At 46.6% G+C, this 17,543-nt stretch overlaps 1 protein-coding gene across 1 annotated transcript; it reads left to right on the top strand.

Annotated features, from left to right (window-relative positions):
- The first annotated feature begins 8,097 nt into the window (after positions 1-8,097).
- LOC139319789 (C-type lectin 1-like) lies at positions 8,098-14,324 on the top strand. Its single transcript, XM_070947823.1, has 5 exons — positions 8,098-8,155; positions 9,130-9,227; positions 9,869-10,006; positions 11,199-11,313; positions 14,239-14,324. The coding sequence occupies exons 1-5, from the start codon at positions 8,098-8,100 to the stop codon at positions 14,322-14,324; spliced, it is 495 nt and encodes a 164-aa protein (XP_070803924.1).
- Positions 14,325-17,543: the final 3,219 nt, after the last annotated feature.

Here is a 17,543-nt window from a genome sequence, read left to right as displayed (position 1 = left end):
TGAAGCCTGCAGAATTAAGGAAGCCCTTCACCTCACCCCACCCCACCCACCTGCCGAAATCTCTGCTTTGCATCCCTTCGCCTCATGGATGCTTTCTGTAGCTTGGATCTGATTTTGCTCATCCTGATGGGCCAGAAGGTCAAATAAAGTCTGTCTTAGCACAACCAGCCTGGTTTATTCTGCAGGAGCCTGCTGAGGTCCGAAAGTGAAGACTTCTACATGGCGAGGCTTGGCATTGGGGGGCAGGGGGGGTGCTATCTCAACAGGAGAACCATCGGTTGATGCTTTGAGGCTTTCTTGCAGGCCAAACCTCATTTTAATTGGAGGCTTACAGAGCTTACCGAATAACAGAGTTTGAAGGGACCTTGTAGATCATCTAGTCCAGCCCTTTGCCCAAGCAGGAGACCCTACACCATTTCTGACAAATGGCAGTCCAGTCTCTTCTTGAAAGCTTCCAGGGATGAAACTCCCACAACTTTTTTTTTTTTTAATTTGATTCATATGCCACCCTTCTCCGGAGACTCAGGGCGGCTTACAATGCGTTAAGCAATAGCCTTCATACTTTTGTATATTTATACAAAGTCAGCTTATTGCCCCCACAAACTGGGTCCTCAATTTACCTACCTTAGAAAGGATGGAAGGCTGAGTCAACCTTGAGCCTGGCGAGATTCGAACCTGCAGTAATTGCAGGCAGCTGGTCTTAATAACAGGGTGCTTTAAACCACTGTACTACCAAGGCTCTTACTTCCGAAGGCAACTTCTGTTCCATCGGTTGATTGTTCTCACAGTCAGAAAATTCCTCCTTATTTCCAGGTTGAATCTCTCCTTGGTCAGTTTCCATCCATGATTCCTTGTCTGGCCTTCGGGTGGTTTGGAAAATAGCTTGACCCCCTTCCTCTTCTCTGTGGCAGCCCCTCAAATATTGGAAGATTCTCTCCTGTCTCCCCTGGTCCTTCTCTTCACTAGACTAGCCATGCCCAGTTCCTGCAACCGTTCGTCGTATGTTTGAGCCTCTAGTCCCCTCATCATCCTGGTTGCTCTCCTTTGCACTTTTTCTAGAGTCTCAACATCTTTTTTATAGTGGGGTGACCAAAACTGGATGCAGGATTCTAGGTGTGGCCTTACTAAGGCTTTACAGAGTGGTATCAGTACCTCACTTGATCTTGATTGTATCCCTCTCTTAATGCAACTTAGAATTGCAGTGGCTTTTTTGGCTACCGCCGCACATGGCTGGCTCCTATTTAATTGGTTGTCCACTAAGGCTCCAAGATTCCCCTCCCAGTTACTGCTGATGGGCTTCAGCACCAATTTACTGCCCCCAAAGCTGATTGACTCTTGTGATCACTCTTCTGGGTATGAATGCAGCTTCCTGGTAGAAGAACATGGGGTGGGATGATGGGGTGGGTCCCTGGGAGTTTGGGGCCTCCGGTCAAGGCCTGGAGGAGGCAATGGATATCCTTTTGGTTGGGGTCCCACCTCCCCAACCAAGACGTGAGGGGGCTCTATTATGGGAATGGCTGGCAGAAGCAAGGGTCATGCCAGGTGATTGTTCTGTCAAGCCCGAAGACCACCGAGATGCCCCCTGCCCCTGATTTGTCTCCAGATGGACTGTGGTGACCGACTAGGAACTGCTGTGGCTGAATGCAACTTTGTAGAATGCTGAGACCCCTCTCCTCACCTCACCTCCCCCAGCCCCTCCATTTGGATTTGCTGCAGGTCCTCCTCCTCCTCCTCCTGTTTTCAGGAGGGTCCCAAAAGTGACAGCCCCTTCAGCCAATCATTGTGGGGAAAAAATGTTCAGCCAGAAAAACCCTGGATTTTTTTTCCCTTGTCCCTCTGCACCCCCAACTCTTTTTCTTGTAAGACTGAGTAGGCAGGGTGGACAGGAGCCCCAGTTTGGCCTGGGTGAGACTCAGGGTGCGCAAGAGGTTAAAAATAGGAGGCTAAAGACCAGGAGATCACACCAATTACGGTAGCTCTGCTTTGGGCACAAAACCAGCTGGGAATTTGGGGCTGGGGCATTCTCTCTCAGCAGGGGATCAAGGCCTCCATGAAAGTGCCTGGGGGAGCCCAACCCCCCACCAGCCCCATTCACAAAAGACAAACGCTCAGATGTGTTCAAAAGAGGGTTTATTGTCACCCAGAAGGCAACTGAGACCCCCTCAGGGACCTGTGATGGCATCGGCAGAAGGGGGCTGGGGGGGCTCCTGGATTAATGTTTTCAGTCTATATTATAAGCAACTGCGTTCTCTTCGCCGATGATGTAAAACTATTTAACACCACCGACAATGCTGCTACCCTTCAAAAAGATCTTGAGTTTGTGTCGGATTGGTCAAACAATTGGCAACTCCAAATCTCAACCAACAAATGCTCCGTCTTACACATTGGCAAAAAGAACCAGAACACAAAATACAAGCTGAGTGGATATGACCTTCCAGATGACCCTCATTCTGTGAAGGACCTTGGAGTACTCATATCTAATGATCTAAGTGCCAAAGCCCACTGGAACAACATCGCCAAAAAGGCATTAAGGGTTGTAAACAGTGGTGGGATTCAAATAATTTAACAACCGGTTAAATTATAACCATAAAAAAATGGGCCTGGTGGCTCAGCAGACTAAAAAAGCATTGCGATTAACACCAGCTGCCTGCAATTACTGCAAGTTCAAATCTCACCAGGCTCAAGGCTGACTCAGCCTTCCATCCTTTCTAAGGTAGGTGAAATGAGGACCCGGATTGTGGGGGCAATAAGCTGACTTTGTATAAATATGCAAAAGGATGAAGGCTATTGCTGAGCACATTGTAAGCCGCCCTGAGTCTCCGGAGAAGGGCGGCATATAAATCAAATTTTTTTTAAAAAAATCCCCATTTCCCCCCAATCAGCTGGGACTCGGGAGGCAGAGAACAGATGGGGGCGGGGCCAGTCAGAATTTTTACTACCGGTTCTCCAAACTACTCAAAATTTCCACTACTGGTTCTCCAGAACTGGTCGGAACCTGCTGAAACCCACCTCTGTAGCCAATGGAAGAACTCATTCCAAACCCAAAATGTTTGAACTGTACTGTATATGAAGCAACTTTTCTCCTTTTTTTAAAGGCGTCCCTCTCTTCTCTTTTGGGTGAGGAGCCCCTCCTTTCTCATATACATAAATAAATAGATTTTAATCTGCCTTTCCAGCTGGGGTTCTGTTTGGGCAAGGTACACTGGGCATCTTTTAGGACTAACAGCTGAAGTTGATCAAAAGTCAGAGGTCCACAGTGGTTTCCTTTGGCAAAGGTTTTAGGAATAAGCCATTTTTTTCCATTTTCAGGACAAGGTTCGATCAACCACTACGACCCCCAACACGGAACCCATTTAGCACTTGTGCCAGGACAAAATTGGACAAATTAGCTTTGGACTGATTGCAAACCAAGTCCTGGGTTTCACACTGACCCACAAAACCATCCATTCTCTTGGTGGTGGAACAAGGGCCAAACAAATCTATCCTGGCCAAAGCTAAGGGCCTTTTCCATGTTAACGTTTACAAGGAAAAATCAAACGGAAAAATAAAATGTTAACATGTGCAAGTAAAATCGAGGTGTGCTTAAACCAAACAAACAGCTGAAAGGAAACGATGGAGACTTGGCCCTCTGATCGCTCCTACCGAAAATTTGCAACTTTCAAAATTCCTCTTCCCAGGTAGGTCCATGAACATCTGAGGGTCCTTTTGGGTCATTCCTAGTTGCTCCTGTTTGAAGCCGAGGAGCGTTCCACCAAAGAGCCAGCTTTGGCAGCAAAATCAGCTGTTTGTCGGCAGGAGAGAGAAATTGCCCTGCCGCTCACTGAACCATCTTTGGAAGTCTCCAGGACCTTTTCTATTGTAATTTAACAAAGCCAAGAACCTGTTTGCAACTTATTTATTTGTTAAATGTATATGCCACCCCTCCTACTGTCCTAAGTGACTCCAATTTCCCCAGCTTGATGCCCTCCAGATGTCTGGAAGCAGCAAATGCCAACAGGGTTTTTTGGAGGGTACCAGGGGAAGAAATGAGTTTTGCGAATCAAATCCAGTTGGTCAAGAGAACATTGTGTAGACATTGTTTTCTCTTCCCCATACAACAAATGAGAGAAGACAACCTTTTCATGGGAAGTGAACCACCTTGGTCTAGTGGTTAAGGTATGAGGGTAGAAAGCAGGAGACTGGGAGTTCTAGTCCCGCCTTAGGCATGAAAAGCCAACTGGGTGACTTTGGGCCAATCCCCAGGAGACTGGGAGTTCTAGTCCCACATTAGATATGAAAGCCAACTGGTGCCTTTGGGCCAGTCCCTCTTTCTCAGCCCAACCACCTCACAGGGTTGCCCTTGAAGGCACCCAGTCAATGCCTTCCAGGGCAAGGCGGGCAATCACAAGGACCCTATGAGTTCTAATCCCACATTAGGATGCATGCATGTGTGCATAAATATAATGTGGGTTTATATAAAACATTTTGCAATAATGGATGAGCAGACTTTTGACGCGGCAATTCCTGCAAATGCCATTTGAGACCCAACCAACTCCGGCTTGGATTGCTTAACGATTTCACTTCCTTGTTCCTCCTCCTCCTCTTCTCCTTCCTGGTTTGTTTGTTTTCAAAGGGAAGACGACAACTTTTGTCTTGTGGCATTGTGTCACAACGCTTTGTGGGGCTCTCTTGTTCAACTGTTAACACTGAGCTTGCTGACCATTAGCTAAAGCAAAGAAAACCCCTTGATGCTCTGGGAGTTTGGGGGAATCCTTGTTTGGTGGCCCAAGAGTCTGAAGAAACAGCGCTAGAAATGGCGTCTCCGTCCACTCCATGGAGTTAAATTGGGCCCCAGGTGACCCACATCAGGAAGGTTTTTCTAGCCAACTTTTTCTTCTGGCAACTAAGTCAGTGGTAAAATCCTCCGCAGTTTGCCACTGGTTTGCTGCCCACGCATGCGTGGTGCATGCCAAATGCATGATGAGCACATTCATGTGCAATGCGCACCAAACATGCACTTCATGTGAAAAAAGGAGGCTTAAGAAAGTAAGTAAAACAGTGAGGAGGTGAGAACAGCTGTGCCGCGTGATTTATATTCCCTAGAAAGTAGGATTTCCTGCTTTCTAGCGAATATATCGCGCGGCACAGCTGATCATTGGAAATACCGGTTCGGATGAACCTATAGCATTTTTTTACTACCAATTTGCCCGAATCAGTAGCTTTTATTACTATCGGTTCACCTGAACCAGTGCGAACCGGTAGCATTTCACACCTGAACTAAGTCCAGAAATCATGGTGTAATTATTGGAAGGTGTAATTATTGGAAAATATAGATTTTAATATATGGGGAAACTCCTTGGAGACAAGAGCTGTCCCAGAGTAGAAGACTGTCCTTCTAAAGCTGGAGGGGTCTCCATCTTGGAAGTTTGACAGAAGAGGCTTCAGGGATGGTTGGACTGATTTGCCTGCACCCTGCAGAGGATGGACCACCTTCAAAACATTGGACACTTTTTTTAAAAAAATGGAAGAAATAAATTAACAAAATAAGGCTTTGAAAGAGAGTGAAAACCCGAGAAGTGATTGTGCCGAGTTTCTCACAGCAGCAAAACCTCAACTAGATTCAGAAAATATGTTGACCAGCTCTGAGAAATACTTTGAGAATACAGTTTTAATTAACTCAAATCGCAATGCTTGCTTAGTTATTCTGTGGCTTAGTGTGCCACGCAGAGGAAGCCAGGAACAGCCATTTCATTTCCTTAACCTGGGTTGAGTACCTCACATATTGTGGGAATGCAGAGATTCTTGGATGAGAAGCAAAATGTCTTCAAGAAAAACGAAGAAAGTCCAGCTGATTTTTTGAAAAAGCACCTTACGGGCTCCCAAAGGTGCTTTTTTTAAAAAAAAAAACTCAGCTGGACTTTCTTTGTTTATCTTGAAGATGTTTTGCTTCTCATCCAAGAAGCTTCTTCGGTTCTGACTGAATGGTGGAGAATGGAAAGATTTATATTCCTTGCAGTCATCTGGTTGTTAATACTCACTCTGAGAGTTGTTGAGGCTGTTTGGAGCTTCTTCTGTGCCCTTACGGTCACCTCAATAATGCAAAAAGGGGGGTCAAAGACGCCATCTACGTCAAGGCTGTCAAACTCTCGGCCAGTGGGCCAGATGCATCACACGCTGACCACACCCACACCCGGTTTACCGAAGGGGGGGAAAGTCCCGATACATCATGTGATGCTTCCGTGACACCCCTGATCTTCATTAAAGCTGAACAGAAGGGGAAGGATACGATACCACCCATCTCCTGTTTATAACACAGTCCTTGCAAAAAGTTCCAAAAAGGTCCCACAGCATTATTCAGGTGACATTGAGGCAGTGGTGAATTGCAAAAGTTTTTGCTGCCGGTTCTGTGGGCGTGGCTTGGTGGGGGGTTATGTGACTGGGTGGGCATGGCCTTTTTTTTTTTAACTTTTTAAAGCATTTTTTTACTGCCTATTCACCTGCACCGGTAGTAAAACAATGCTTTAAAATTTTTTTAAAAAGGTTCCAACGATCGTGCGGCACAACTGTGATCATCGGAACCTTTTTAAAAAACTTTTTAAAGCATTTTTAAAGCATTTTTTTACTACCAGTTTGCCCGAAAAAATGCTTTAAAAAAGTAAAAACAAAGGAAGTCCTTTTGGGAAAAAAAAAAAAACACCTTATGGGACAACCATGGCGTGGGTGATTGAGTATCTCCATAGACATCCCTTCGGAGGCTGCTGGGAGCTGTTCCCTCCTGCAGGTTCTGAAGGAAAATTAGAAAAAACAGTCTCACTCCCAAGGAGAGAAAATCAACCTCTCAACAGAAGACCCAAGAGACCCAGGGGAGATGGGTGGGTGGGTGGGTGGGCTCCCCTTGTCTGGATGCCTTCAAGGGCAAGGGAGCTAATCAGCCATGGCTCTGGGTGCTTTCTTTTGGATCACTGAGCAAGGGCTGAACCGTTTCAAATTGCAGGATTCTCTTGGTGACACCTGTCCTGGAAGAAGGTAAATCCTGTCAGATTAAATTTCTTTTGTGTTTCTAAGCTGCTTCCTGATGGTTAGACCCAAAAATCCCTTCTCAAGCAATTTCCCTCTCTTCCCCCCCCCCAAAGAAATCTACCCCTTTCTTTGCCTATAAAAGCCCCTGTTCCCTTTGCTGGAAGGAAGCTTGGAGTTGCCACTGAGTAGATTTGCTACCTGTGGAGGCAAAAGGACAGGTGAGTTGTGGCTCTCCCACCTGTGGACACCTGACAGGTGAGGTCCCTGCAGCAGATCTCTCTCTCCATCTGAAGGGACCTCTTCCAGGGGGCTACTGGCAACGTCCAGGTTGCAGCAGGGGGTCTGTGGGAGGGTCCCTCAGGCAGGGAGGAAGGGATGTATAGGGGGATCTCTGCAGTAGATAAAGAGAAGGACACAGTAGATCACAACCTACTTCGTGGTAAGTTAGACAAATGTGGGATAAATAGCATTACCACCAGATGGATTTTTAACTGGCTGACCAACTGCATTCAACATGTAGTCCTTTATAGAATGCATCTACATGGGGGGAAGTAAACAGTGGGGTCCCACAAGGCTCCGTCTTAGGCCCAGGACTCTTCGATATCTTCATACATAACTTAGAAGAGGGGATAGAAGGGGAACTCCTCAAATCTGCAGATGACACTAAGCTGGCGGGAATAGCCAACACCCCAGAAGACAAGCTCAGGATCCAAAAAGATCTTGACAGACTTGAACAATGGGCCCTATCCAACAACATGAAATTTAAAGTGGAGAAAAGCAAGGATTTACATTTACGTAAGAAAAACCGAATGCACTAGTATAGTATAGGTGGTACCTGGCTCAATTGTAGTAATTGTGAGAGGCATCTTGGAGTCCTAGTAGACAATCACTTAAATAGGAGCCAGCAGTTGCATGACCAAGGAGGAAGAGTCCAGCTGGGCCCCAGTGCAAAACTCTGAGACCAATTTTGGGATTCCTAGCTTGGTCCCAAGTTGGTGGTGGGGTCCCTCTTCCTTGGGGGGGGGGCTTCCAAATGGTATCACTGCCCCTTTAACTTCTCCTCTCTTTGCTTCTCTCTGCAGGGAAGGAAGGAAGACCATGGGGCAATTCATCTTTGCCAGTCTCGGCTTGCTGGTTGTGGCTTTTTACCTGAGTGGTGAGTTTGACTGGGTCTCTCGTGTCCGGAGAGTCCAACTCTCCTGCCTCTGAACCCCTTCCTGATTTGATGCCCTCCCCCCCCCAAAAAAAACCCTCTCACTGAAGTTGTTGTTTGGCTTATTGTGCAATTTCGACCCCACCTTGTCTCTCTGCTCCAAGGCTCAGGACTGTTTGCAGCAATGCGATAACAAAGCAAAATCAACACGATCGAAATGCCGAATTAATGAAAAGTTAAAACGTTGGCAAAAATGCATGCATTGATCCTTTTTAAAAAAGAATGCCATCTTGCTAGAGGTGTCTCTGCATGGGATCCACCCATGAGCTTAGATCCTTTCCCAGGAAGCTAAGAGCTGGCAGGGCATCTTCAGAAGGGGCTCCCCTTGGCAGTCAGTAGAAGGGGGTCATCACCCCTGAAGCCCCTGAGCAATTATGGGACATCCTGGTGGCCAATGCACCATATAGGTCTCTTAAGGAGAGACCTATATGATCCCAGTACTTTGCACTGGTCAACAGCCTGACCGTTACCTTCTTCAGCAGTTACAATTTCAGGAGAGTTTCGAAGGCAGCCCCACATGAAGCCCATTGGAATAGTTGTGAGGGTTGTGAGACTTGCTCTGGAAGGTTCACATTTCACACCCCAAAGCCAAGTGTAGCAAGGTTGAACAGGCTTAATCTGGCCCTTGAAGGAACCCATTTTCTAGCTTTGCACAGTTCACTGAATGGTAGACCAAAGTGGACAGGTTCACACAAGACACGCAGCTTCAAGGAAATTAACCCCAGTTCACCAGAACCAAGTTTTGGATATTCTCCAAATGCAGCTTCCGTGTCTGTAACCCAAATCAAATTCAATTTATTGCCATCAAAGATGATTGCAACTCAGCAGGTTAAGCATGTTCTGCAGAATCCAGCTGTCTCCTTCTGCTCCTTCTCTCCTGGCTATCTTCTCATTGGGCTTCCTCTCTTCCCACCCAGGAATTGGAGCTGATCACCATTGTCCCTTTGGTTGGCTCTCCCACAATGGGTCTTGCTACAAGTTCTTCAAAAATTGGATGACCTGGGACCAAGCGCAGGTTAGATATGACCCATGCTTTTGAATATGAATGGAATATGAGAGATTGCTTGAGACGGGTGGGTATAGACATTGAAACTCAAATAAGCAAAAACAAAATCTCCTAGTCCAGACAGAGGAAAAGTCTAGGCAGAATTTTGCAAAGCCCTCAAGTCCCTTCTGGCTGGCCAAAGACCCATAAAGGGAGACCTGGAGGTCAACTAGATTGTGTGCATGAAAAGGTAGTACAGATCATCATTTTAGGACAGTCTGACATGAAAGTATTCTGTGGACTTTATACTGGGGTAGACTTTCGTGGCCAGTATTTAGTGTTGATCTTCTGGGTTGAGTGACCATCTCCTAGAGAACAGATTTCCTGCTGTTTTGCTGGCAACTCTGGCTGGTATCTTCTGGCCTCTTGACCACCTGGGCTCTGAAGGGATGGGGGAATCTGAGATTCTAACGCATGAATTTAAGTCTGGAACTGTTCAAGAGCTGCAGACTCCAGCAAGGACATCTGCAGGGGTCAACGAAATCAAGACTTTGGCCGGGACCATGCCATCAGGTCCCTGCTCTTTTCTCACAGGCACAAATACACACAGATAGAGAGGATGTTCCTTCTCTGCTGAATGTGTGTCTTTCTCTGTTGTCGCTCTCTCCCAGAGGTTCTGCATGGAGCAGCAGGAAAACGGCCATCTCGCTTCCATCAAAGACGTGGAAGTGTCTTTTACGTTGTCCAATCACATTTCTGAAAGATTGAAATTCTTTGATGTCTGGATCGGATTGAGGCTTTCAAAGAGGGTAGGTCCTTTCTATTGCTTTATCAATGCTTTTTTTTAATCCTTTCTAAGGGGCTGTTTGAAAGGTGGTAGGGAATCTCTCCGCTAAAAGACACTAGGGGGCAGTGTTCATCTCTGTTTCTTAGCAAAAGGAGCCAGCTTTATCCGTAGAACCTTCCGTGGTCATGTGGTCAGCATGACTCTACACCGAGGCACACAGAATGCTGTTACTTTCCCACCAAAGTGGTACCTATTTATCTACTCGCATTTGCATGCTTTCAAACTGCCTGGTGGGCAGGAACTGAAGCATGTAATGAACTCATCCAGTGGTGAAATCTGGTTTGCTACCAGTCCGTGGCTGCACATGTGCGCCACGCGCCAAAAGGAGGCTTGGGAAGGTAAGAACAGTGAGGGAATGAGAATCAGCTGTGGCACACGATCTTGGATACCTTTTTAAAAACTTTTTAAAAGCATTTTTAACTACTGGTTCCAGAGAACCGGTAGTTAAAAATGCTTTAAAAAGTAAAAAACAAAAAAGTTCCGACAATCACGCGTTGCTCAGATGATCTTCGGAACTTTTTTTTTTACTTTTTTTACTACCGGTTCGACGAACCAGTAGCATTTTTTACTAGCAGTTTGGGAAAACCGGCCTGAACCGGTAGCATTTCACTCCTGAATTCATCCCATCATGTATAAGTTGCATCTCGAACCCAGCTGTCAGGTTTCCAGCTGACAACCTCAGCATCTTTAACCTCTGGATCATCGCGGCCCCTTTTGATGGAAGCATAAATATTCATAATTAGTACATGGGTAATAGACGATGCAAGGATAAATATTTCATAATGAGCAAATGCCAGGCTATTTCCCTTCCCATCTACTGTTACTATCCCTAAGAAAGAGTTATTGTCTCAACAAAGAAGAAACATATCAGTTACATTGGAAAAGATAAACTATATCCAACATGGAGGACTGTCCACCTTATTTGAAGGGGGAGAGGGGGGAGAGGGAGAGAGGGAGGGAGGGAGGAGGAGGGAGAGAGGGAGAGAAAGAGAGATGGTCTATTTGGTTTATATACAATAAAAGAGTTGGAAGGGACCTCGGAGGTCTCCTAGTCTGCCCCTTGAAATGTGCCAACGTTTCTCTCTCTGTCCCTGGGCCCTGCATAGCCAGAGCCCCTTCCCCAGTTGGTTAACATGGTTTCACTTTCATTACAGAAAGGCATCTGGGAGTGGAGTGATGGCTCCAACATCACCCACACATCCTGGGAACAAGGCGAACCCAACAACTTTTTCAACAAGGAGTTCTGTGTTGCGCTGACAGCCGGGTCACGTGAGTCAACATCTTGGGGGCATCTGTTCTGACCTAGGCTTACTGAGTCATTACAATATACAATTAGTCCCCAAAAAACCTATTTTATTATAACAGCTGAGAATTACTTTCATTCCCAGCTGAGTCCCAATTAATTGCAAAAAAAGTCCTTCAAAAGAAGTCCTTCGGGATAATCACCAACCTTTATCTTCTTTGACACGTTGCCAAAGGCCTTACTTGGCAAAGCCCCATGGAGTTCAGAAACAAACAAGAGATGCCAACTGGAAACAGAGTTAGCAACTTTGCTTTCCTGCAAAAGACCCAAGTGCCTTTGTTTCTCTTTTAAGCCTTATGGGAGGGGCCAATCATCTCATGGCCTTACTCCCAAGTTGTCCCTTTTGCTTTAGCTGCTCTTGCCTTCTGGCAGCTCTGCGCATGGGTACACTAGGAACAGACTCCTCCTGTTCCTCTGCCTCTCTGCTACCCGACTCTGGGGGCTCCGGAGTCCATGCATCATTCCCAGTTGGCCCTGGCCCCATCTCTGCCTCTGACACAGAGCCCTTGTCCAGACTCCAGGACTGGCCAGGACTCCCCAGACTCCAGGACTGGCCCATGTTCCTCCCCAGACTCCTCACTGTCCAACTCTGCTGCCAGCTCCGCAGGCTGCTGCCGGACCACAACAGCAACTGAGGGTGCACTTCCAATAATAGGGACCCATCTGATGCCATCTTGTAACATTCCCTCCTTGACCACTGATGACCTTTGTTGATCTCTTGGATCTCTGAACTTCCTTACACTTTGCACAGACAAGGGAGCACAAAACATCCGTAGGAGAAACAAAATTGAAAGCGTAATTCTTTCGAACATCGGGACTGTAAGTAGAGATTGTTGCAGGAATATCATCCCATAATTCAGGGGTGTCAAACTCAAGCCCATGGGGTACTTTCTTTTATGTACACTGAGAGCATATGCACCAAGACAAATTCCTTGCGTGTCCAATCAATTCTATTCTATTCTAAAAATTCTATAGATCTGGCCCACGGGGGCGGCCTTGAAATAGCAAAGGACTAGCCTATGGTGCCTCTGCTAGCCAAAATGGGCCACAGGCGGGGGGGCAGTGCACCCCTGTTTTGACTGCCAGGGTGGTGCAGGAGGCAGTCCAGGCCCAAAATGCTCCCACCCCCCATGCCCCCACACCTGCACCCCATCTTGGCTGCCAGAGTCCTGCAGGAAAATAGTTGGGAAAGAAAATAGTTGGGGACACAGGCAGCAACCAGAAGAAAAAGAATTGGTCAGGAAAGCATTTTGTCCAAAAAGGAGGTGGCCAAAGAGACCAGAGTCCAAATATAAGGTGCAGGGAGACACCCTGTCGCAGAAGAAATATGGATGGCGTAGGAATGAGAAAAGCAGTTTAAAAAAACAAACTGTGGACTGGATAACAAACTCCAGTTGCAAGGAAATCCCTCTTCCAGGGTCCATTTCAGAAGGCACTGAAATTGGGCACGTGGTATAATTCTTTGCACTGGCAGGTTCAAGAGGTTCCCGAGTTGGGAAATTTTGACCCCTAGTTTTGCTTCACTGACACTCGTTGAGAGGCCTGGAAGACTTCTGAGAGGACAACAGAAGGGATCCTTCAGGCTACAGAGACTCAACTTTAGGCAGCTTTAATCTATCTGGATTTTGCCTCCAACTAGTCAAGGCAAGATGATCTTCTCTCTAATCCAGTGCTTCTCAACCTTGGAAGCTTGAAGATGGGTGGACTTCAACTCCCAGAATCCCCCAGCCAGCGCTGCTGGCTGGGGGATTCTGGGAGTTGAAGTCCACCCATCTTCAAGCTACCAAGATTGAGAAACACTGCTCTAATCTATTATCCGTCTCCTTTCTCTCATCTCTATTTAGCTATCTAGATATCTTTTTTAAAAAATTTGATTTATATGCCGCCCTTCTCCAGAGACTCAGGACAGCTTACAATGCGTTAAGCAATAGCCTTCATACTTTTGTATATTTATACAGTCAGCTTATTGCCCCCACAATCTGGGTCCTCATTTTACCTACCTTTGAAAGGATGAAAGGCTGAGTCAACCTTGAGCCTGGTGAGATTTGAACTTGCAGTAATTGCAGGCAGCTGATGTTAATAACAGTGCTTTAGTCTGCTGCGCTACCAGGGCTCTTGGTTAGTAGATATCTACTAACTATCTATCTACTAGATAGCTAGATAGCTACCCTATCTATCTATCTGTCTGTCTGTCAATCAATCTACATTTAGCTGTCTGTCTGTCTGTCTACCTATCATTAAATTATATGCCACTCATCTCACTATCCAGCTGAGTTACAGTACCTGCTGAACCCAAAGCCCATTATAGCAGATGAGGGTCTCATCCTGTAATACCCTCATGTCCTCCTGCAAATGAATTTAGAATAACAGACTTGGAGGTCTTCTAGTCCAACCCCCTGCTTAGGCCACTTCAGACAAATGGTTATCCAACATCTTCTTAAAATCGTCCAGTGTTGGAGCATTCACAACTTCTGGAGGCAAGTTGTTCCACTGATTAATTGTTCTAACTGTCAGGAAACTTCTCCTTAGTTCTAAGTTGCTTCTCTTCTTGATGAGTTTCTACACATTGCTTCTTGTCCTACCTACCTCAGGTGCTTTGGAGAATAGCTTGACTCCCTCTTCTTTGGGGCAGCCCCTTGAGATATTGGAAGACTGCTATCATGTCTCCCCTAGTCTTTCTTTTCATTAAACTAGACATCTCCAATTCCAGCAACTGGTCTTTATATGTTTTAGCCTTCAGTCCCCTCATCATCTTAGTTGCTCTTTTCTGCACTCTTTCTAGAGTCTCCACATCTTTTTTATATCGTGGCCACCACATGAAGGAGGCACCACTGAAAAGCTTCTTGCCGACTCTGGGGAGTCACTACAAAACTTTCTCTTTTGCTGCCCAGGGTATCTCCAATGGAATGATAAGGACTGCACGCACCAGCGTCCTTTTGTCTGCACGTTCCGGCCCCGGATTCAGACTAGCGGCTGATGAAGGTCGGAGAAGCAGCGAGGCCCCCCTGCCTGCCGAAATCTCTTCTCCACACCCCTTTGCTTAACGGATGCTTTGCATAGCTTGGATCTGATTTTTCTCATTCTGATGGGCCAGAAGTTTGAATAAATTCTGTCTAGCATTACGAGTGTCCTTTATTTTTAAACTAAGAGACCCCTAAGCCTTCTTGTATAGCAAGGGTTGGTATTAAGGGGAGGGGGTGTTTCTTTACGAGGACCATCCGTTGATGCTACATTGCTTTCTTGCATGTCCATCTCGCTTTAACTGGAGGGCTGAGAATCTGCTGGGCTTCAACACCATTTTGCTGTCCCCCAAAGATGATTGGCACATGTTCCCCACTTGGAGCATGAATGCAGCTTCCTGCTAGAAAGACCATACGGGTGGGATGGTGAGGTGGGTCCCTGAGGGCCAGGGCTGTGCTAGGCTGCTCCATCAGAAATGCAGAGATCTGAACCTCCTCTGGAGGGCACTGAAGAGCTCATGGTGCCTCTAGCCCTCGGCACCCTCTAGCAGTCCAAGGCCATAATGGGAACTCCTTCAGCCACATCTGTGAAGAAGAGCCACATCGCTGGGGGATTCTTTTCATCTGGCCTTTGAAAGAGTTGGGAGCCTTCAGTCAAGGCCTGGAGGAGATAACAGAGGGGATGTCATGGGAGGAGCAAGTCTGGAGGCTCCATTATGGAAATGGCAGGCAGGAGCCAAGGTAACACTCGGGAATGATATGGTAGGCAAGAAGAAGACAACTAAGATACTTTGTCAAGGAATTGCACAATTGGTGTCCAAAGGAAGTCATAGATGCCGACACGAACTTGTAGTTTTATATAAATCAACGTATTCTACATCTATATTAATAGTAAACTAGATTGTCAGGCGAACAGGAGCATTCTGAGGTAAATCAGCATAGGAACATCATCCTGAGGTAAATCATCACAAGAACATCATCCTGAGGTAAATTGGGAGTGTCAAGTTTGTGGCCCGGGGGCTGGATGCGTCACGTGTTGGCCACGCCCACACCTATTTTAGCAAAGAGGAAAAAAGCTGTGATAGATATGTCATGTGACGACAACATATCGTTGCAAGTTTAACACCCCTGAGGTAAATCATCATAGGAAGATCATCATGAGGTAAATCACAGGGCACACAGAAAAAAAAAGGCACGGGGGGGGGAGGTAAACTCACCCTCCGCACCCGCAGCAACCAATCACAGTGCAAATCGCTTCTCGCAGGAGCCGGCACTCTCCAACCAATCAACTACAAGATGCAAATGTTTCTTTTAACTAAGACGGTTGTTCTCCGTGGATCACAGAAGGATAAGAAGTAACCTGAGATCTATTCGATTATTACTTATAAATATGTGTGCATCCATCATTTGCCTCTCCTTTTTGAAATGTACAAACATGAGTGCATCTCTTTGCCTCAGGGATGTGTCTCCCACTATTCTTTGAGAAGGGGCCCTCTCCAGTCTCTAAACTGTCACGGAATTTGGGCAGCAGGCATCCAAATGAAGTCAGAGACACTGACACCGACTTGCAGCTTTATATAAATAATTATAATAATTTACATCTATATTTACGACAGGCAAGATCAGGCACATCACTACATCATGATGTAGACAACACAGAGAGACCTGCTTCTCCACTGAACAAATGTCCTTCTCTCCCAGAGGTTCTGCATGGAGCAGGAGAGAGGCAGCCATCTGGCCTCCATCCTTAGCAGCGAAGAAGAAGCTTACGTGGCCAAGCTGGCCTTCAAAACTGAAGGGTTTTGGAATCTGCTGGGCCTCAGCACCCCTTTCCTGCCCCCCCAATGCTGACTGGCCCCTGTAATCCCTGCAGGCAGCATCCTGATAAAACAGACATGGGGTGGGATGATGGGCTGGGTCCAAGAAGCTCTTTTCCAGTTGTTGAGTTTTCCAACTACCATTTGGACGCCTGCTGTGGGAGATTTGGGGATCTCTCTTAGGAGCCCCGAGACTGTGAAGAAAAGGCATCTCGGTTGTCTCTCTCCACTCCATGGACTTTAATTGGCCTTCAGGATGGGCACCTCAGGAAGGTTGCCCTAGCAAGCATTCTCCCCTGCCAACTAAGTCCAGAAATTATGGGTGCAGCTACCAAGATTTATTCATTGGGAAATATAGAATATATATAGATATATAGATATAGATATAGATTTTAAGATAGGGGGAGAAGATTTAATCATTGGAAAATATAGATTCAAAGACAGTTTAAGGAGGAGGCTTGCTGATTATCTGGGAATTGTTTGGCCTTGTTGGACCCAAAGAAGTGGACAGGGTCCTGGAGGCTATCAGGGCCGCCCCCTGCCCAGTTACACCCTCATCCCTCCTGGGTGGTAAAAGGTCTCTAGGACAGAGGTCTTCAAATTTAGTAGCCTTAAGACTTGTGGACTTCAACTTCAACCAGCTGTGCTGGCTGGAGAATTCTGGGAGTTGAAGTCCACAAGTCTTTAAGCTGCCAAGTTTGAGGACCCCTGCTCTAGGATTTTAACTATTGGGTGGGTCCGGGCAGTAATTGACAGGGGGACATTTCCAGTGGCTTTTAAGAAATCCCTGGTTCACCTCCTCTTTTAAAAAACCAACACTGGATCCCACCTGCCTGGGATCCCAACTTTCCTCCCATTTCCAATGTCCTCTTTTTAGGGAAGGTTGTCGAAAAGATGGTGTGGCCTGGCAGCTCCAGAGGGTCCTGGATGGAAAGACCCCTTCCAGTCAGGATTCAGGCCCAGTTATGAGATAGAAAGAGCATTGGTCACAATTGATGATCTCTGGTGAGAGTGTGTGCTGTCCCATTCACGCACATACACACCATGGGTGTAAGGAATATTTATTAAGGCTTCTGAGCCTGAATTGGTATTCCCCAGCAATTCCCTGTGCCAGCTCAATCCCAATGAGTTCCGCAGGCTACTCAAATGGAGCCAACACTAGTCCTCAAGGCAAAGGTGAGCCCAGTCCACTAGGCAAAGGCAAGGCCACAGGGCAAGGCAACAGTCGAAGGGACACAATCTGAAGTTCAAGGCAAGAACACACAGCAAGGAAATGGACACGTTGTTCCCAGCATCATTGCCATCTTTTGCCACCGTTTAATAATCCCGTAATCCCTTGTGTCGGGGCAACTGAATGGAGTCAGCAAAGTGTTTACTGGCCGGATGCCCTTCCTGTTTCCAATGCGGAGTTTTGTTCAG

Source organism: Pituophis catenifer, unplaced genomic scaffold (assembly GCF_029215685.1).
Source record: "Pituophis catenifer annectens isolate HBS135680 unplaced genomic scaffold, rPitCat1.0.hap2 SCAF_7, whole genome shotgun sequence".
Lineage (NCBI taxonomy): Eukaryota > Metazoa > Chordata > Lepidosauria > Squamata > Colubridae > Pituophis > Pituophis catenifer.
Note: the sequence above shows the minus strand (reverse complement) of the source record. Positions and strands in the feature narration are given on the sequence as shown.